Genomic DNA, 21883 nt, shown 5'->3' with positions numbered 1-21883 from the left:
GCCCAAAACGTCAGCTTTCCTGCTCCTCTGATGCTGCTTGGCCTGCTGTGTTCATCCAGCTCTATACCTTGTTATCTCAAACTGTGGGAGAATGCTGATTGCTGTTTTCTTAAATTGATGTGTTGTTCTCTTAAGTTAACTTATGATAAAATTAATGTTTTTCCTAAACATAGATGCTGCCATCTCAGAAAACTGTTCAATCACACTTGGTAATGAGGAGAACCTAATTCATTTAGCCTGGTACCAAGGAGTGCAGTGGTAGTGTCCCTGCCTCTGAGCCAGGTGACCCAGATTCAAATCCCACCTGCTCCAGAGACATGTAACATCTCTGAACAAGTTCACTAGAAAACACTTAACCTTGGTACTAATTGGGTGCTATATGTGTTTACTTATTGAGATTACCTTGTGATAACTTTACGTGGTGGGTGTTGTTCTGATGTTGATTGACATCATCTTCATTACCTGGAAAACAACAACAAATTGAAGTGGGAATTTTTGTTTAGGTTTGACAACTTTAGCCAAGAAGTACTAAACAAAACTAAATTGCAACACTGTGATGTTAAATGTAAATATAAACACATAAAATATGCCGAAGCAAAACCTGACACCACATCACACAAGGAGATATAAAAGGGGGCCACCAAGACTCAGTGCAAGTGAGGGCATGGGCATAATGAATCTTTATCATGCCAGTCACTAGCACTAACACTTTCTGCCATCTAGGCCCAAAACGTCAGCCTTCCTGCTCCTGTGATGCTGCTTGGCCTGCTGTGTTCATCCAGCTCTACACCTTGTATATCTTAGTGGTTTCATCTTTGTTTTTCTTGTATCTTTATTGTTTAACAGACTAAAATCAAATTCCCAAATTTAAGAATTGCAGAGGGATAGGTACAAAGCTGTGAACCATGCAGAACCATTGACAGAATAAAATACTTTGGATGCTGCAAATCTGAAATGTAAACAAGCTGCTGGAAAAATACAGCAGGTCTGGTAGCATCTGTGGAAAGAGAAACAAAGTTGATGTTTTGGTTCAGTGTGATTCTTCAAATTCTGCAGAACAGTTCCAAAGAAGAGATAGTAGGAACTGCAGATGCTGGAGAATCTGAGATAACAAGATGTAGAGCTGGATGAACACAGCAGGCCAAGCAGCATCAGAGGAGCAGGAAAGCTGCCGTTTCGGGCCTAGACCCTTCTTCAGAAAAGACCCTTCTTTCTGAAGAAGGGTCTAGACCTGAAACGTCAGCTTTCCTGTTCCTCTGATGCTGCTTGACCTGCTGTGTTCATCCAGCTCTACACCTTGTTATGTCAGATCCAAAGAAGAGTTGTATTTGGCTCGGAATGTTGCTTTTATTTTTCTCTGTCTCCACATCACAGCTATGCGTTGCTACCCCTCTACAACAGAGAAAATGTAATGCTTTAAAATCTAGAAAATATTTACAAATTCTCTAATTTTACCACTTAACCACATGGCGTAAAATTCTAAACAAGGGCAGACTGACCATATGGAACTGTACAGTAGCCTGACAAGCAATGGGAGTTGCTGTAATTTCATATTTCTATCTTAAATCGTACAGCTTTGTTTCACTTGTTTTTCCTTAAAGGATTTCTGTGTGTAAACAAGTGATGCATGGTTTTGTAAATGTTTAAAACATTATTATAGTTCTCCGTTACAGCAGGTGGTCAAACATTTATAAAGTGCTGTATTGGTGTGGTGAGCAGAATCACTGTTCAGTGTCCATGGTGAAGAGTGACGGATGATGAACTTGTGTAGAATCTTACAGTTGTCCTTGGTGTCCAGGTCTTGATTGTTCAGATATACTCCAGTGTTAGTTGTTGCAGTTTGGAAGCTGTAGTATTTTTGCGTTTGTGTTGAATCTATGTTTCTGTTAATGACCAGGAAAAAAAAGTTACACTTTTGAAATGGATTAGCTGAATGGTTTCAGCATTGGGTGTCAAGGTTTTGTTTTATGCTTTTCGTCATTTTTTTTATGAGCTGGCCTCTCACTGTTTTCTTTATTAAGATTCCTGCAACGATCTTGCTGTGACCCTTCAACCTTTGAGTCGTCATAGTGACAAACAAAGCATGCAGCTCTCTGGAGGTGCAGACTCGGCATCATTCACTTTTAATAATATTTTGCCTGGCAAATACAAGGGTAATAATTTCATTCTTTTGATATGCTATTATTTCTTTATGGATGTTAATGAGCATCAGGTTTAATCAAATGAAGCTGATTGAAAATGTTGTTGGTTTTTATAGTGAACATTATCCATGAAGAATGGTGCTGGAAAAATCGATCATTTGAGCTGGAGGTTGTGGATCAAGATTTGACTGGGATAGAATTTAGACAGACAGGTTACATGCTCCGATGCTCACTCTCACACGCAATCACATTGGTAAGAAATGTAATGCAAAGGATGGTCATTTTTGGGAAAGGCTTGCCTCCGTGCTATATACCTATACAATAGAACTGCTGTTATTTTTATGAAAGACTTTTGCATAATAATTATGTACATTCCATCTTTTTAATTATTATGATTGTAGAATGTGTCCTGTTCCCCCTGAGTACCATTCAGCTTATAGATGTTGCTCACTCTTGGCTATTCTCTTATGTTTGTGATCTCAAATGCAATTAGGAATGGGCAATAAATGCTAGTCTCGCATATGATTCTCAAAGCTCGTGAATCAGTAGAAAAAACAAAGCAATTGTATTTATGTATCTTGGAATTACAGAATGGTTACTGTGTTGAAGGGGCCATTTGACCCATTGTGTCCATACTAGCCATCTGCAATGGCAATTGCTTGGTGCCAATCTCCTGTCTTTTCCACTGTAGCCACAGTTTTTAAAAGGCCAGATTGACCCTGCCTCTTCCACACCTACAGGTAGTGCATTCTACATCCTAACCACACTCATATGGCCATTACTTATTTTGCCAATCCCTTTATATCAGTATCCTCTGGTTCTTGATTTTCCAAGTATATGGACATAGGTACAAACATACAAAATAAGGACACGAGTGAGCAACTCGGTCGTAATGGGAACAATTGCTCCCTGTCTACTCTGTCCAGTGAGCTCATAATTTTGGACACCTTTATCAGATCTCCTCTTCATCTTCTATTTTTCAAAGTGACTAATCTCAGTTTCTCCGTCCATTTGGCTGAAGTTCCTCATCTCTGGAACTGTTCTTGTGAATCATTTTTGCACCTTTTCTAATGTCTTCCTGTCCTCCCTAAAATCTGTTGCCCAAAGTTGGAGACAGTCTTCCAGTTGAAGCTGCACCAGTGTTTTGTACAAGTTTGATAAAGTCCTTGTTTTTACACTGTATGCCCCTCTTTATAAAGCTCAGGATCCTGTATGCCATCTTAACAGCCTGTCCTACCAGCTTCAATGAATTATCCATCAATACACCCAGGTTCCTCTGCTCCTGCGCCTACTTTAGAATAGTATCCTGCATTTTATGTTTCTTCTTGTCCTTCCTATCAAAATTACTTGCTTCGCACTTCATTGCTTAAATTCCATCTGCCAGTTGTCCACCAATTTCACCTGAGTTTTTTGACTTCTTTTTGAAGTCTTTCACCATCCAGCCCATAGTTCACAATGCTTCCAAGTTTTGCGTTGTCTACAGATTGTGAAATAGTGCCCTGTACTGCAATGTCTAGGCCATTAAAATATGTTAGGAAAGTAGGGGTCTTAACCCTGATCCCAGGGGAGTCCCTCCGTTTACTCGCTGCCAATTTAAAAATCAACTGATCGTAAAGCATAGGAGCAAAAGTAGGTCATTCAGCCCCTCGAGGCTGCTCTGCCGTTCAACGAGATCATGTCTGATCTGATAATCCTCAACTCCACTTTCTTGCCTTTTCCCCTTAGCCCTTCATTCCCTTACTGATTAAAAAATCTGTCTTTTTCAGCCTTGACTGCACTTAATGACCCAATCTCTACAACCCTGTGTGGTAAAGATTTTCACAGAGTCACTACCCTCTGAGAGAAGAAATTCCTCCTCATCTCTGTCTTAAAAGTGTGACCCCTTATTCTGAGATTGCGTGCTGAATTCCTACACTCTCCCAGAAGGGGAAGCATCCTTTCTGCACCTAGCCTGTTAAGTACACTAGGAATCTTGTGTGTTTCAAAAAGGTCACTGCTCATTTTTCTATCTTCCAATGATTACGAGTCTAATTTACTCAACCTGTCCTCATAAGACAGTCCCTCTGTACATGCTATCAGCCTAGTAACATAGGACATAAAACAGTCCAGCACAGGAACAGGCCTTCTCTGTTCTGCCTCCAGCTATTCACTGCTATCTGTTTCCTGTCACTTTGTATTAAATCTACTGCTGTCTCTTTTAATTCCATGAATGCAAACTTTGCAAAAAAATCCAATTATATGGAAGTTTGTTAAAAGCTTTTCGGAAGTCCCTGCAGACTACATTAACTGCACTACCCTCATGAACACTTTTTTTTGCTACAATATCAAAATTAAATTCTTGTGGCAATTTTTTAAATGAGCATGCATTTGTCAAGGTGTTAAATTAACTTTGTCCTGCATTATATTCTGTAATTTGGTGAACCATTTTTGAAAATAAAGTAGGAAACACTCATCTGTATGGACACACACACATAAGCATCTAGTTTCAAGCACTTTGTAAGTCATTCTATTTCTTTTCTCATGAGTTTCTGTTGAATTTCCTTTTTTGTTTAGAATATCATTTGCATTATCCTCTGAGGAAGGTTTTTACAAAACTGCTTCAATACGTTTGCAAAGACACTGTTTTTGGTTTAATTCCTAACTTCTTGAATAAAATCTCAAATGTTTTATTTTAGACAAGCAGATTAACACCAGACTAGTACCTCATTGTTAATTTATTAATTATGGTATGTTCCTCATCCTTTGCATTCCATTAAAATATATTAATTTGAAAGAACAGCAAAGCAATGAGAGGTGTTTCATAAGTCTCTAGTGTATATATTTAATGGTAGTCATTGGGAGTATGTCTGATTTTAAATATGTGAGAATGTCACTTCTGAGGCACTGCATTAGATTGATTTTGCCTTTGCTATAACGTGTGTGGATTAGAGGCAGTACATCACATTGTCTTCAATCGTATATTTAAAAATAGATGTTCCTTTCTGTCACCATTCAGGAATTTTACCAGGATGGAAGTGGCCCAGAAAATGTTGGTGTATATAATCTTACAAAAGGCGTGAATAGATTTTGTCTTTCTAAACCAGGTACAAAATCTGAGTGGTTTACTTTGTTTGTTTGTTTGTTTAGTTCTTGGCTCAGAGCTAATTAAGTGCCTTTCAAAGGCTTTCCACTCTACCAGCACAGACTTGATGGGCTGAAGGACTTTTTTCTGTGCTGCAGACCTCTGTGACTCCTTAATGCTGCATATAGCCCAAAATTTACACTGTTAGAACAAAATGAGCATCGATATTGTGTGCTTTACATAGAAAAATAGTCCAAGGCACTTCACAGAGGAAGAAGAATTTCAAGGATCAACAGGAGAGGTTAAATTTTGCTTAATGAGATGGATGGAAGCAGTGTAGAATGGCAAGGGATTCTAATTAGATACTGGAACCAAAGAAAGTACAAGCTGACCACCAATCATGGGGCAAAGCAAGTGAATATACAGGACACCAGTGCATCGGATAGTTATTTAAAACAAAAATAGATCACAGAGCATCTGATTTCTGAGACTATGGCACTTAACGTGGATCAGGGCATAGTTCTCAGAATATTGGATGATTGGAGTGCAACATAAACATTGGAAAGAGAGTATTGAATAAAAGTAGAGTCTAGTGGAAATGAAGGCATTGTAAAGGGTTTCAGCATCAATGGAAGTAAGGTAAAAGTGATAGTTGACATAATGCAGAAATGTGTTGGCAATGGATGCTGGGTTTATGGACACAGGTTCAGTTGGGTATAAAATAGTGCTGTGCCCAGTCATAAATATACAGTGAGGCTTTGGGCTGCAGATAATAACCTTAGTTTTCCCTGTGTTCAATTGGAGAAATTTATGTTCCTTCACAATTGTTGAACAGATCAGATTATGAAAGTGAACCACTATAATTTGCAGCACAGAAACGTTGCAAACTAAACTTAATAAATCAGAAAAAAGTTAAGATTGCTGAGTTGAACATAATACCAAAAGTTCTATAAAAACTGAAAGAACTGCGGATGCTGTAAATCAGGAACAAAAACAAAGTTGCTGGAAAAGCTCAGCAGGTCTGGCAGCATCTATGAAGAAAAAAAGAATTAATGTTTCAGGTCCGGTGACCCTTCTTCAGAACTTTTCTATACATGTGGAGGCTGATGCATTTGGACTAGCTTATTGAAGAGTATTGTACAAAGGAGCTAAGGATGAATTTTTGCAAATTTCCAGAGCTGGCCATTTAGGATAAGAGCAGTAATTCTGAGGAATTATACTAACAACCATTTTAGGATTGACAGGCAGGCTGCAGTGTGCCACATACATATTGCTTCATTCTTTGCAAAAGAAAGAACATGAGCTCACACAGTGTCTATTTTAACTCAACAAAGTAGGTGACTTGCTGGTTAGTTTCTCAGGGGAATGACCAGACCAATCAGAATCAACCTGTCTAGTGTGAAATTGAACCAAACCTGGCAATTAACTGTCTATCATCACTAATTGCTACATTCTCCATGGCAACACCTCTACCAGTTGCAGTCTACTTGGCAACCAATCCTTTCAAACAATATAAATGTTAGGTTTCCCCTTTTTGGTACTCGTGCAAATTGTTGTGATGAGTTCAAGATGAAAATCTTCAACAAAATTTGTCTTTTTCAGCAATGCTAAAGAAATAATTGTTGGAGATTTACTTGTTTTGTTAGAGCAGATGAGTGAGGAACCACACATGGTGTGTGGAAAAGACTAGTACACCTTACCAGAAAATTACTTATAAAAGTCATTCTTGGAAACAGGTTTAATGGTCCATAGTGAGTATTATAATGCAAGAATCAGCTCATGACATTGAAGTTTTGGGAAATATGTTTAATTTAATAATTGTAATCTCATGATAATTTATGAAAACAAAATGCCAGTGATTACTTGGTCCTATTAAAACCTGTTGCTTTTATGTTTGAACTATGTGCTATAAATCCTTCTCTTCCCATTTTTTTGGTTATTGTTTGTTCTGAGCAAGCCCTTTTTGTATTTGCAACTTATTAATTGAGATGCAGATTTGTTCAGCTGAGTGCATATATTTTCCACTCATTGTCAAACATGCACGTTTCCTAAAGAGGAGAAAGCAAGCAGCTTAAATCACTCAATGTGCTTGTTTCTTCCATCAGGTGCCTATAAAGTGACTCCTCGTTCTTGTCATCAGTTTGAACATGAGCATTACATCTATGACACGTAAGCATTTAAGCCTTTTTCTTTCTTGTACAACATCATTATATTAATGAGCTGTTGCATTAGGTCTCAAATTTCGTCCTGTTATTTGTTTGTTAGAGCGGCCCCCACCATTCTAACCTTAACAGCGATTCGACACCGTGCACTTGGTACTATAGTAACAGACAAATTGATGGATGTAACAGTCACTATCAGGTAAGAGTGACCAATTACAACTATAGTCAAGTTATGTGATACTATTACTATTGCCTTAAAAAATGATCTTGAGAAAGTAATAACACATATTTTAGCTTGAGTTCTGAAGGAGAGTCCTTGGACTTGAAATATTAACTGTTTCTCTCTCCACTGATGCTGCCAGACCTGCTGAGATTCTTCAGCATTTGCTACCTTTATTTCAGAATTACTGCATCAACAATACTTTACTTTTATGTAAAGGATATTTTAGTATTGGGTCCATGTTTTCGTCCTTGTATTGCAGCTAATTGTGTAACAGTCCCTGTTCTATCTGTCTTTTTTTCATATCTGGCTCATTACTGTGTGCACTCTCGATCTCTGAGCCTGCTGACACTATACATAAACACTGAGTAATTAAAATAAGTTAAACTTTAGAGGAGAAATGTATAGTGTATAGTCAGTACAGTGGCTGAAAAGGGGGAATAGTCATTTACCTTTTAGTATGCATTTGGCATTTTGACATTTTTGCTGTGTTGTTGGAGCAGAGAATTTGCATTGCTGCTGAGTCAAAATTCAAACAGCATTGTATCAGTATCTTCATCGCAAGGACTACATTGGCTTGAGAAGGTTCATAACTACCATCACGAACGGATTTTGGGATGGGTAGTAAATGTTCAAATTGGTCAAGAAAAATCTGAAGCAATTAATAGAACCTATTCTGAATTGTAAATGAGTGCCAAAAAAACGGAGTAATGTTTTGAGTCCAGTGTTTCAAAGAATGGTTCTGATGGAAAGGTCACTGAACTTGAAACGTTAACTCTGTTTTCTCCCCACTGATGCTGCCAGAGTTTATTCAGCAATTTCTGTTTCTATTTATTTCAGATCTCCAGATTCTGCAGTTCTTCTTTGTCTACATTGTAAATGTATTATCCAGAGCTTTATCAGCGAAATGTCAGAAATATCATAATGTTTTACTGAGAACTGAATTGTTGAAACTTCTTTTTAAAAATGTAGGTTTTTAGGAATAAAACTACAAGATGCTGGAAAAGCAAAGCTGGTTAATTGGGGTCGAGGAAAGAGGAAAGACAAGTTGTGTGTTAACGGTTTAAGATATGTTTATATCTATGTGTATCGGTGTGATGATTAACTTAATTATACAAGGGTTAACAGTTGAATATCTTATTAAAAAAGGATTTTCTATAATGAAAGGAACTTGGTATAATTTTAGGGAGCTAACCTGATCATGCTTTGAAGGTTTTGCTGTAGGCTTCAGTGTTATAAACCTTGGAAGCCCATGGTTTTACACCATTCCAGTGCCAACCCATCAAGCCAACTTTGTGCCCTGTTGGAAACGATAAGCCTTTGTACTGTTTCCACTGTGGAGAGAATTGCTGATGGAAAATATTATGATTTCCATTGCTCATATGTGAGCTGTGATATCCTATTAAACCAGGTAAAGGGCTGCCAGGACTTGTACTCTGCACAAAGCTTTGGCTTGGCAGGAATGCTCACATTTAGTTTCATGTGGGATATTTTTAACAAAATGCAGACTGTGTTGCATTATTAGAATTGGAAATTAGCATTTCAGATATGCACGGACAGATCAGTATTACATTTAGGTTTGTGGCTGCTCCCAGTACGTATTGAATAGTTCCGTTTTTCTTAAGAAAGGGATAGTCCGCCCATGCCGTACTGAAAAGGTCTGGGATGAGACCTATCCCCAAGATCAACAATGTGTCGGTTTCGTTACTAGAGTGAGTATAGATGAAGGGAGCTGACTTCATCTTCAATTGTAATGCTCCTGATTGTTCAAACATTGACATGTTAATTTCAACCAGGAGCATCCCTGAAACAGAGAGAATTGCTGCACAACAGGGGCCATTTCATTTATAATGTCATGCTGTCTGACAAAGGATTATCCAGCATCATTTCACCTTCGAGATCTTCACGTTCTACAGGCCTGTGGATCTTTGTGCCTCAAGTGTATGCCCAAATTTTCTTTGGAAATGAGACGAAAGTTTAACTTTCCACCTTGTGTGGGTTTCAGAGTAACACCTTGCTTGGGTGAAAAACAGCATTTCTCAACTTCCCTCAGACCTTTCAGCCAGTTGTTGTTTTAAATCTAATGCCCCTTGTTATTGACCTTACTGCTAACAGGAGCAATTCCTTCATGTCCTCTCTATCTAGGTTCCTTATCACTCTATTCACCTCAATCAGATTACCCCACAACTCTCCAAAGAAGATAATCCCAATCCTTCCTCATTGCTAAAATTCTTCATTCCTGGCAGCATCCTTATCAATCTCCTCTGTACCCAGTCTGGTGTGATCAGGTCCTTTGTGTAATGTGGACTACTCCAGCTATGGTCTTCCTAATGTTGCATTCATTTTAGCATAATCCTTCCGCTCTTATACTCTGTGCCTTAGCCAGTAAAGTAAATGACCCTGTATACCTCCTTAACCAGAATCTTATCCTTTATTGTGTATCTATTCTGTTGTATTGTTTAACCTCCTCAAATGAATGACAGACTTCGCTGGATTGGATTCCATTTGCTACATTGCTAGGGGAGGTGATGGCCTGGTAATATTATCGCTGGGCTGTTAATCCAGAAGACCCTTGTAATGTTCTGGAAACCGGAGTTCAATTTCTGCCACGGAAAATGGTAGAATTTGAATTCAATAAAAATTTGGAATTAAGAGGCTAATGATGACAATGAATCCATTGCCAATTGTCGGAAAATCCCATTTGGTTCTTCTAGGGAAGGAAATTGCCACCCTCACCTGCTATGGACTACATGTAACTCCAGACCCACAGCAATGTGGTTGACTCTTAACTGCCCTCTGGGCAATTAGGAATGGCCAATAAATGCTGCCTGGCCAGTGATGCCCTCATCCCATGGATGAATTGAAATAAACAAATTTCTGCCCACCTGTCTGGTCTATTGATATCTTGTCTCAGTTTGCAGCTTTCTTCCTTAGTATTAACCATATGGCCGATTTTCAAATCATCAGCAAACTACATGAAAGTCTAAATTGTTGTTAAATACTTCAAAAAAAAAGAGACACTTTACTGAGTCCTGAGGAATTCCATTAGAATCAGCCTTTCAGTCTCAAAAATACCTGTTGGCCATTGCCTTTTATTTCTTGCTGTTGAGCCAATTTTGGTTCCAACTGGCCACTTTCCCTCGGGCCCCGTGAGGTTTTAGATTTTAACTTTCTGGTCAGTCTGCCATGTTGAATCCTGTCGGAAGTCTTGTTAAATTCTGTGTAGACTATATAAAACGTGCTGACCTTATCAATGCTCCTTGTTACCTCCTCTGAAAATCAGTTGATTTAGTCAGACGCAATCTTCTCTTAACATATCCATACTGCCCTTCCTTATCCAGTCTGTCCCTGACCAGATTTTAATAAAAGTTCTTCTGAATGCATTTTAAGAATTCTGTGCTATTCATGCCCTTTGCACCAAATTTATCCCTGTTAATGTTAGATAACTGTTCCAGTTCCGAGCACTGATGCTGGGCCCACTACCTGAAGATGAAAGAAGCTGCTACACCATCTTAGAATTAACATTTGTTCTGATGACAGGCCTTTTAACTCCGGCTAATTGTGACTTGTGCGTATGAATGCTGCAGAGTATATCTTAAAGATAAGACCAGATGCTGTGGCATCGTTGAGTCAAATGGATGAAGAGGGGATGGAACTCTCTACTCACTTGACTGGAGGGCTCTGCACACTTGCTCCTGATTAAATGTAAAGTACTGTTGAGTACGGCAGTCTTCAGGTATTGAAATGCCACTTGCTATAGAGCCATTAGAGATGTAATTAGAAAGGTGCTTAATTATTGTCTGCTGCAACTCAGTGAGTACCCTGTGTGGATTTGAAATAATTGCTAATGTTTGTGTTGATTTCGTTGTACTTACTTCTTCCCTTCCCTAGGTCTTCTATAGATAGTGAGCCAGCCTTAGTTTTAGGACCCCTGAAATCAGTTCAGGAGCAGCGGCAGGAACAGCAGCTGGCAGAAATTGAGGCACGTCGACTAGAGCGCAAGAAGAAGGGCCAAAAGGAAGGGGAGAGAGAGCCTCCTGCCCAGGAAATTGTGGAGGAGCTAGAAGGACCTTTTCTTTATGAATTTTCATACTGGGCAAGGTAACACTAATTAATGCCTATTAGAACAAGCTAAATAATCCATGATTGTTGAGGCGAAGAAGCATAAATATGCAAGCAAGTTATTTGGTGTTACTGTGGACCAACTGTTTTAAACAGACTTGAATTCCCATAACGGGCCATTTGACCCATTGGGTCTGTTCTGCCATTCGACCATGACTGATGTGTTTCTCAGCCCCATTCTTCTGCCTTCTCCCCTTTGATCCCCTTATTAATCAAGAACCTATCGATCTCTGTCTTAACTACACTCGGTGACTTGGCTTCCACAGCCTTTTGTGGCAATGAGTTCCACAGATTCACCGTCCTCCAGCTGAAGAAATATCTCCTCTTCTCAGTTCCGAAGGGTCATTCCTTCACAGTAAGGTGTACTCTCGCGTCCTAGTCTCTTCCCCTAGTGGAAACATTATCTCCACATCCACTCTATTCAGGCCTCCTGTATTTTGTAGGTTTCAATGAGGTCCCTCTTATTCTTCTAAATTCCATCGAATACAGACACAGAGTCCCCAGCTCCTCTGGATCACATGACAAAATGACATGTTTTAAGACTTGTATTGTAATACAAAAACTAAAATCAACATTGACTAAACGTTACTTAATAACCAGTCAATATAATAAACTACAGAACAGGTATTTCCCCTCTAACCAGTAAAAACCATGAATCACCCCATTCTGTGTTTAATGTTGCACCACACTCTCCAGAGACATGTTGTCTTAAAATGAATGTCCAACTTGTCCCAACATATCATTAGATTATCCCTGCTTCACTCAGGTGAATCTTCCAGTGTACTTTTAAACCATGTCCTCTTCACTCAACCCTTTGAGCATAATCAAATAGACTCCTCATTGTAAAGTCCCCTTTGCTGGTTCCATGGCCTGTAATTTTTCACAATGCTTGTTTCTTTAAACTTGGGTTCGGTTAGTCAATCCAGCAGCCCTTTCTTCTGCCTGGGTTAGCAGCATCAATCTGACTGATTATGAGGGCTTCTGAGTCTGTAGCAAACCCTGCTGCTTTACCCTGTATGTCCATGTGTGAAACCTTTTCCAGTCAAGTTTCAATAGGACTTGACCTGATTTGCTGTGTGCATCCATGTGTGAAAGCTTTTCAAAGGGACTTGATTTGACTTCCTGCTTCCATTGGCCAGTCAGTAGACAGAGCTAGTCAGTCACATGCCCCTCTCCACTACTCCATTTTACCTTGAATTAGAGGAGACCATTTAAAAGGTAACTATCTTAGAATGACTCATAGCCATACAGCTATTTAAAGTGCTAAGAAAGAGATTTAATTGTCAAACTGGTAAAGAAAGTCACCTGATCGCTTTCACTTTTAGAAAAGCTGTTTACAGAGACCCAATAATTATTTTTATAGTACTTACAACATGGACGGTGGTAGGTGTTTGGAATCTCTTCCACAAATGGCAGTGGATGCTGGGTCAGTTTTTAATTTTAAATCTGACTTAGATAAAGTTTTGTTTAACAAAGGTATTAAGGGATTTGGACTGCCAAATGTGGGTATCTGCAGTTAGACCACAGATCAGCCATGATCTCATGAGTGATGGAACAGGCTCAAGGGGCTGAATGACCTACTCTTGTTCCTATGTATTGTTTTCAATATTAATATTTTAGTTTTCACTAATATTGATGAAGCTTGTCGTGTGATTCATGAGCATAATTTTGTTAATTTATTAAGTTAAATATCTGATTAGGTTGTAACAAAATTTTTAAAATGTCTCCCATTCATTAGTCTCAGCTCTAGGAGGGTACCTGTAAGGAGCAGTCTCAGCTCTGAGAAGGAAGAGGTATTTTTGTAGTTCCTTCAGAATTGGAAAATTGACCATTTTTTCCTTCTGGATTACCTTCAAAACAAGTGCGTTCATAACGTCAACAGTCTATAAATGCTCTCCTTGTGACCAAAGGCTTACTTGCTGCAGCAGCCTTGAAGCGTTCTGCCACACATTCACCAAATTTCATGGTCAATTTTCTTGTCACCCTCTTGATTCCTAATCCTGCTCTGTGCTTTTGTGATAGTCTTGTGCAGCAAATTTACAGGTTGCCAATTGTTATATGTTTGATAAAATCTATGTGGTTGAAAAGGAGACTGCCATTCTGATTAGTCTCTCAGTGCTAAGAAAACTGCATAAAGGTCTGATTTTATAGACCATTTTGCCATAACATTACGACAAAAGTGCACTAAATGGAAGTTACATTTCTGCATTTATCTTGACATTTGCTCTCCACTCATTTCTGTTTCACATATCAGGGGTTTATTTTTGGACTATTCCCCTATCGTTGTACATTAATCCTCCTGAACAGCCTGGCTTGAAATACATTTAAGCCACATTTGGAAGTTAGATTTGTAATTTGATCATGTTTAGCTTTTACATTTGAAAATCTGATACACATTTTGCTTCCACTGCAGTGTTTGTATTTTGTAAAAATAATTTCTCTCTTTTCGTCTGTATGGCTATTTAGTTTTACAGCACAGAGTCACATCAAGTTTTCATAGTAGATGGGTGGCCGTATTGATACCACTACTGATTGTAAATCTCTTTTGCTTTCTTTGGTAGAGCTGGAGAAAAGATTACAGTCACACCCTCATCAAAGGAGCTTCTCTTCTACCCTCCATCAGTGGAGGCTGTCATTACTGGGGGTAACCTTTTACATTGTTTGAAGCTTTAACATTACAGATTAAAAGATAGAGAAGTTTTGACTGTTTTACACTCACTTAATTCACTGAATAATTTTGAATGCTTATGTTAATTATGAAAAGCATTCAAATTATTAGGTTCCTGCGTTAACATGAATATGATAGTCTGTGACCCACCCATACTATTTTTATGGAGGAGGGAATCCAGGATTTTGACCCAGCAACAGTGACATATTTCCAAGTCAGGATGGTGAGTGGCTTAGAGGAGAACTCGCAGTGGGTGGTGTTCCCATGTATCTGCTGCCCTTGCCTTTGTAGAGGTTGTGGGTTTGGAAGGTGCTGTCTAAGGAGCTTTAGTGAATTTCTACAATGCCTTTAGTAGATGGTACATGCTACTGATTCTGAGTGTCAGTAGTAAAAAGAGTGGATGTTTGTGGATGTGGTGCTAATCAAGTAGTCCTGAATGGTGTTAAGCTTTTGAGTGTTGTTGGAGCTGCACCCATCCAGGCAAGTGGGGAGTGTCCCTTCACACTCCTGACTTGTGCGCTGTAGAAGGTGGGCAGGTTTTGGTGAGTTATTTGCTGCAGTATTCCTAGCCTCTGACCTACTGTTTTAGCCACAGTATTCATGTGGCAGGTCCAGTTCAGTAAGTAGTTTAGATGCCTTGAACATGCAGGTTGAATTGCCAAGGTGCATGGACTGGAAATGACTCTTGAATTAGTTTTGACACACTGATTTACTTCATCTGATGCACCTTTTAGAAAATGTTTCATCATTTGTAATGTTATTTTGAAAATGGCCTATGTAATATTCAAGACAAAATTCAAGATGAATGAAGTTCTAAAAAGGGAAAAGGTTCAGTGCTGATGGAACAAGAAGGAGCCTGACTCAAGGCAGTGATGAAAGGCTGAGAAATAACTAATTGGAAAGTTAAGGTTTGTATTAAATTAAAACCCAGTCCCCTTGTCTTGTACTAGTTTTGCATTTTTAAGCATCTGAAAAAGAATGTACCCAGGATGTGGTGAAAGGAGGAGTTGGGTCACTAGAAGGGTTTAAAATTGATGCAAAGGTATTGGATTGGGCAGCTGTACTAAAGTTGAGAAAGCATAAATTCAGATAAGATGTGTCCAAGGATACTGAGGGAAGTAATATTAGAAATTGAAGAGGCTCTGGCTTTTATAGTTCAGTTTTGCTTAAACTCACAGCTGGTGCCAGAGGGCTGGAGAATTGCAGACGTTATGTCCTTGTTCAAAAGAAAAGTGTAAGGATAAATCAAGCCATTTTAGACCAGTAAGTTTAACATCTGTGGGATGGAAACCTCTGGAAGTATTAATTTGTGACAAAATTAATAGTGATGTGGACAAACTCAGGTTAAAGAGAGTCAGCATGGATTTCTTAAAGGTAAATCATATTGAACAACTTGCTGGAGGTTTTTGAAGAAATAACAGAAAGGATTGTTGAAGGCAATGTTGTTGGTTTGATGTACACGGACTTCCAAAAGGCATTTGATACAGGGCTACACAACAGACTTGTGAGAAATTAAAGCTCATGGAATAAAAAGAGCAGTAACATCAAGGATGCAAAGTTGACTGAGTGATGGGAAACAGAGTATAATGGCTAATGGCTGTTTTTTCAGTCTGGGGCGCAGATTTGTAATGGAGCCTCCCCAGGGATCCGTGCTGGAACACTGACGAACGTTAATGGTCCAGACTGTGGTGTGCAAGGCATAATTCCAAAATTCAAGGACAGTAAAAGAACATGGAAACATTGTAATCTGTGAGAATGATTGTTGTAGATAGTGAATAATAGTGTGGAACTTCTAGAGGGCATAGACAAGTTGGTGGAGTGGGTGGACAGGTGGCAGATGAAGTTCAATATGGAGAAGTGTGAGGCGATACATTCTGGAAGGAAGAACGTGGAAATGCAGTATAAAGCATAGGGGGCAGGAGCAGAGAGACCTGAGTGTATATGTGCATAATTCATTAAAGGTGGCAGGTCAGGTTGAGAGAACAGTTAACAAAGCATGAAGTTTTCTGGGCTTTGCTTAATTGGGTTTAGCAGAGTAGAAAGGCAAGGAGTTGATCCTGAACTTGTATAAGATGTTAGTTCAGCCTCAGCTCGAGTATTACATCCATTTCTGATGCGGCCTTTTAGGAAGGATATGAAGGCATTGGAGCAAATGCAGGAGACATTTATGCGAATGGTTCCAGGGTGAAGAATTTCCAATATGAAAATAGATGGAGAACTGGGACTGTTTCTCGGAGAACACAAAGCTGAAAGATCTGGTTGAAACATTCAAGATTATGAGAGGTCTGGCCAGAGAAAAGGGGGAAAGAATGTTCCCAAACATAAAATGATGAAACGTGAAACAAGAGGACACAGATTTTAAAGTAGTTAGTCAAAGAATGAACAGTGATATGATGAAAAATTTTTTCACGCAGTTTGTGGTTGGGATCTGGAATGCCTGAGTGTTTGGTTTTGGCAAGTTCACTTGAGGCTTTCAAAGGGAATTAGACTGTTAGTTAACAGGGAATGATAAGCAGGATTACAAGAAGGAGGCAGGAGAATGGCATGAAGTGAAAGCTCATTTGATGAGCTACTGCAGACATGATGGACTGAATGGCCTCCTGCGCTGAAACAACTCTTTGATATGTTGGGAGCATTGGTACATCTTTGAACTGGGACTGGACAACATTGGTTACATTTGTGAAGAAAAAGTAAACTTTTAGTCTTGTCTAAAAAGGTAGTAGTTTTACGTATCAGATTTGCATTTGGTAATGAGTCTCTCAACCTTTTTGATGAGGAGCCTTGTTTGTGGAGGTTGTGTCTGTGACAGTTTTATTCATCCGATTTAGGCAGTTAAAAATTCTGTTTTATTACTGGCATAGAAGTAAATCATGTATTAATCATTAGCTGTTGTAATCATCTTCTATATTGTACTGAGATTTGTACACTGCATATATATTGGAGCAATTAAGTAGAAACATTTCAGGATGAAATCTAGAAAGATATTTGATAGATTCTGGGTATGTTCAGTTCATGTTGTTAGTGTAATCATTTTGACCTGACTAATTGTGTTTACTGTTTCATATAATTTCAATCTGTGTGTAGTACTTGATTTTGACATGATTAATTCTCAGAATTTTAAATGAAGCTCCTTTAATATTAGGGTGACCTAAATGCTACCGGCTCTTCTAAAAATATCTTGCAACTTTTGATTCAATGTGCAGAGTATTTAATTACCCAGATGAGAAAACTAATTGTATTCTTGGCTCTCTCAACAAAAATTACACACTGTTCCAACTGTCAATGTCAAAGAATTTTTTTGTGCAAACTGGGTAAATATTTTCATTTGCTGATTGCTAAGTTGCTTTGAAATAGCCTTTGCACAACAGAGAGCCACTCCACAATCAATGTTAACCCATTTAAAGTGTTCTTCAGGCAATGCATTTCACATCTCCAGCACCTGCAGTTCTTTGTTTTATTTTTGTGTTGAGCTACAGATAGTTGTCCAGGAAGACTAATAGAGATTCAGGGAAAAGTTGGATTATTTCTGGAAGGACGGATACACCCAGCCTTAGAGGGTGTTGAAATTATTATCACTGAGAAAACCTCAACACCACTGATCACTGTATTCACTAATGAGGAGGGGTCATACAGGTAAGTGAAAGAGATTTGGTGCTGTGTCATAGTCTGTGCATTAGCATTGAAGATTATGTGGTTCCTCCTCATGTTGTGAATTTGAGTTTGTGAAGAAAATTATGCTGTGCATATTTCTGGCTCTGGTTCCTTGCACCCCAGAAATTGATCATTGTATATTTTATACTGTGGACACTGAAGCTCAAAGTTATTTCCTTTACATTTGGACTTGTGCACTGGCAGATAAATGTTCCTATCTGATAAGGGTTACAGATTTTCCAATAAATTTTACAAAGTTTAAACACACAGAAAGCTAAAAGTTGGGCACTGTTTTCAACCGGAAGCTGCTGGAGCAGATTTTTTTTAGAAAGAGACTGATGAAAATGCCAGGTGGAAGCACAAGGGGGCAGTGTGAATCTATGGCTAGAATAATGTTTAATATTTTTATTTTTGTTCAAACTTGCCTCCGCCTAATGCTTAGAAAAATGCCTACTGTCTAAGACAAAGTATACAATTGTGAGTGGAAGAGGAAATGAAATTGTATTTAACTTATGAAAGTGCCTATTCTGTTATGGTTACTGCAACTGGAGGCCCGGATTTTCTGTTGGGGTAATGGTGACATTTCAGATTCACCGGTGCTGAGTTTTGGGACCTAGATGTAGTCCTAACAAGCCCAGATTCATCATGCTTAAACTTCAGTTTCCTGAGAACATAGAATGTAATGTACGGTTTGTAAAGTGGGGCACAGTGGCTCAGTGCTTAGCACTGCTGCCTCACAGCGCCAGGGACCCGGGTTCGATTCCATCCTTGGGCGACTGTCTGTGTGGAGTTTGCACGTTCTCCCCGTGTCTGTGTGGGTTTCCTCCAGGTGCTTGGGTTTCCTCCCACAGTCCAAAGATGTGCAAGTTAGGTAGATTGTCCATGGGAAATTGCCTGTAGTGTTCAGGGATGTGTAGATTAGGTGTGTTAGTCATGGGAAGTGCAAGGTCACAGGGAAAACAGCAGGGGGATGGGTCTGGGTGGGATGCTGTTCAGAGGGTTGGTGCGGACTCATTGGGCCTGCTTCCACACTGTAGGTTTTCTAAAACTGAGGAGGCTGGGGCATTAATTATATTCACGAGAGAAATGGATTTTTAATCAGTATGGGAAAAGGCAGGAATCTGGGTGGATTGAAGATTATCAGATCATCCATGATCTCATTGAAATGCAGGGCAGACATACTGGGTTGAATGAGTTGCTTCTGCTCGTATGTCTTATGATCATTTTATGGCTTGTTGCCTCACAGGGGAGGCTCCTTCATTGTACATAAAGGAACATACTAAAAGAACTATATCAACATAAATTAAAAATAACCTTTACAAGAGGAATATTGCATCAAAGATCAGACCCCTGGGAGTTTTATTCAGTAATGCTTTTATATCAACAGTAAATAAATTCTACTGTAAGTGGTAGCCATTAGTTTTAATCATTGTTTGCTACAAAATCTGAAACAACATAATTCTACTTGGTCAGACCTGCAAGTGTTAAGTAGTATTTTACTAATGAAGAAATTTTTTTTTGCTTCATTCATTCACGGGATGAGAGCGTTGCTGACCAGGCAGCATTTATTGCCTATCCCTAATTGCCCAGAGGGCAGTTCAGAGTCAACCATATTGCTGTGGGTCTGGAGTCACATGTAGGCCAGACCAGGTAAGGAAGGCGGTTTCCTTCCCTAAAGGACATTAGTGAATCAGATGGGTTTTTCCGACATTCGACTGTGGGTTCATGGTTATCATTAGATTCTTAATTCCAGACTTCAAATTGCACCATCTGCCGTGGTGGGGTTTGAACCCAGGTCCCCAGAACATTATCTGGGTCTCTGGATTAACAGTCCAGCCGTAATACCACCAAGCCACCTCCCCCAGATTGAAGCTTTGAAAATCCAATTAGTTTATGTGGTGTTCAAACAACACTGTTTCTTTCCTGTTTCCTCAAGCTGCGTACATTATTAAACCATTGGAATTCACACAAGTAGTATAACCATCTTTTTTTGTTTTATTTACAAGGGTTGGACCATTGCACAGAGACCAGGAGTATTCTGTGACTGCCCAAAAGGAAGGTTTTGTTTTGACTGCATTAAAGGGAACAGTTGGCGATTTTAAAGCTTTTGCTTTGGCAGGAGTTACTTTTGAGGTAATTTAATATTAAGTGCTGTGTACAAATTATACATTTTAATTCATCACTGAATTCATTTTGATTTATTTTGTTTTTGTTTAAGTAACACATCTGTTGTTGTACTTATAAATAAACACATTCACAAAGGCAATGCGATTAACATTGAAAAATCCATACGTAGATTAAGTAATCAGGTTTAAAACATGTGACAATCCCGTAGTACCAAAAATAGCCAAAATTAAAGGAAGAGGAGTGTTGAATTGAAATGACAAACCAATACACCATTCCAATATTGCAGGCACTCTCCTGCATATAAACTTATCATTTGAGTGCTTTATTAATAAAGTGAACCATATAAAGGATAGAATTACATTGTTGTATCTAGTTATTGCAGTTTGGTAGTCAGGGTCACGTGGCACGGAACTTAGTACAGACTTTCATGTAAATAACACTTTTTTTTCTAGCAGTACTGAGTTTTTGTTATTTACAGTATTGCAAAGAATCATAGAATCCCTACAATGTAGAAGCAGGCCACTTGGCCCAATGTGTCCACATTGTCCCTCCAAATAACAGCCCACCCCCACCCCCACAACCCTGCATTTCCCATGTCTAATCCACCTAGCTTGCATATCACTGGACACTATGGGTAATTTAGCATGGCTAATCCACCTAACCTACACGTCTTTAGACTGTGGGAAGAAACCAGAGCATCCACAGGAAACCCATGCAGACACGGGGAGAACATGCAAACTCCATGCAGACAGTCGCCTGGGAGTGGAATCGAACCTGGGTCCCTGGTGGTGTGAGGCAGCAGTGCTAACCACTGAGCCACCATGCTGCCCTGATTTTCCTTCTAGCATTCTTCATAAATATATTTTACAATTTCCAGGATTCACCTCAAGTTAAAATCACTTGAATTAGGTTTAGCAGTGGAGCTCACTTAGCATAAGTTTTTAAACGTTTGAATTCTAAAGTACTCCATGTAGCTAGGGAATGTATTTTCTTACACACTATTTGGATCAGTACTAAAGCCATGTGATGCTCCAGTTTTATTGAATAGAAGTATCTGCTTAGGGACTGTAAAGCCTGAAATGATTTGTGGTTGTGAAGCACATCCTGGGACATCCTGATCCAAATAAAGTGAAGGTATTTTGTTTGTCTTTGTATTTAATTTTGACAAACTGTATTTGACGACCATGTGGGGATTAGTGCCAACTGACTCTGTTATCCTATTTAACAAAGAAGTGTGTCTTCCAGAACTAATATGATTAATCAGTTGAAGACTTGTGTTCGTGATTAATTGTAATATGGTTATAACTCTTACTGTAAAGTCAGTAGCATTCCTGGAATTGTGAATTTTATTTCTAATGCTCTTTTAAAATTATACAAATAGAATTTATTTTTGTACAACTAGATAAAAACTGAAGATGATCAACCCCTTGCCGGAGTTCTTTTGTCTCTTAGTGGAGGACAGTTCCGTTCCAATCTGCTAACCCAAGAGAATGGCATGCTTAGTTTTGCAAACCTGGTAATGTTTAATTTAGTTTGTCAAAAAGTGAAGTTATTCAATTCTAAATATAGTTGGAGATTGTTATGTAAATTTTGTGTAAACATTTTGATGAAGGTGGGAAATGGTGTATTGTTTTACTCGTGTTGTCAGAATCAACATCAGGAGGTTTGACAACATATACAGCACGGATAAGGTGCACAGTGAAGCTCCCATTACGCTGATGCAATTTCCAG

At 38.9% G+C, this 21883-nt stretch overlaps 1 protein-coding gene across 1 annotated transcript in view; it reads left to right on the top strand.

Annotated features, from left to right (window-relative positions):
• nomo (nodal modulator) overlaps positions 1-21883 on the top strand; it is a 67676-nt gene that overhangs the window by 23010 nt on the left and 22783 nt on the right. The window contains exons 14-23 of the mRNA XM_048609388.1: positions 2022-2153; positions 2258-2394; positions 5137-5224; positions 7308-7371; positions 7468-7563; positions 11476-11685; positions 14268-14350; positions 17851-18007; positions 20032-20158; positions 21555-21668. Of these exons, the coding sequence (XP_048465345.1) occupies positions 2022-2153; positions 2258-2394; positions 5137-5224; positions 7308-7371; positions 7468-7563; positions 11476-11685; positions 14268-14350; positions 17851-18007; positions 20032-20158; positions 21555-21668 (1208 nt within the window). The remainder of the gene's footprint in view (positions 1-2021; positions 2154-2257; positions 2395-5136; positions 5225-7307; positions 7372-7467; positions 7564-11475; positions 11686-14267; positions 14351-17850; positions 18008-20031; positions 20159-21554; positions 21669-21883) is intronic.

The sequence above is a fragment of the Rhincodon typus genome, chromosome 21, assembly GCF_021869965.1.
Source record: "Rhincodon typus isolate 14 chromosome 21, sRhiTyp1.1, whole genome shotgun sequence".
NCBI classification, from domain to species: domain Eukaryota; kingdom Metazoa; phylum Chordata; class Chondrichthyes; order Orectolobiformes; family Rhincodontidae; genus Rhincodon; species Rhincodon typus.
This window is presented reverse-complemented; position numbering and strand designations above follow the sequence as displayed.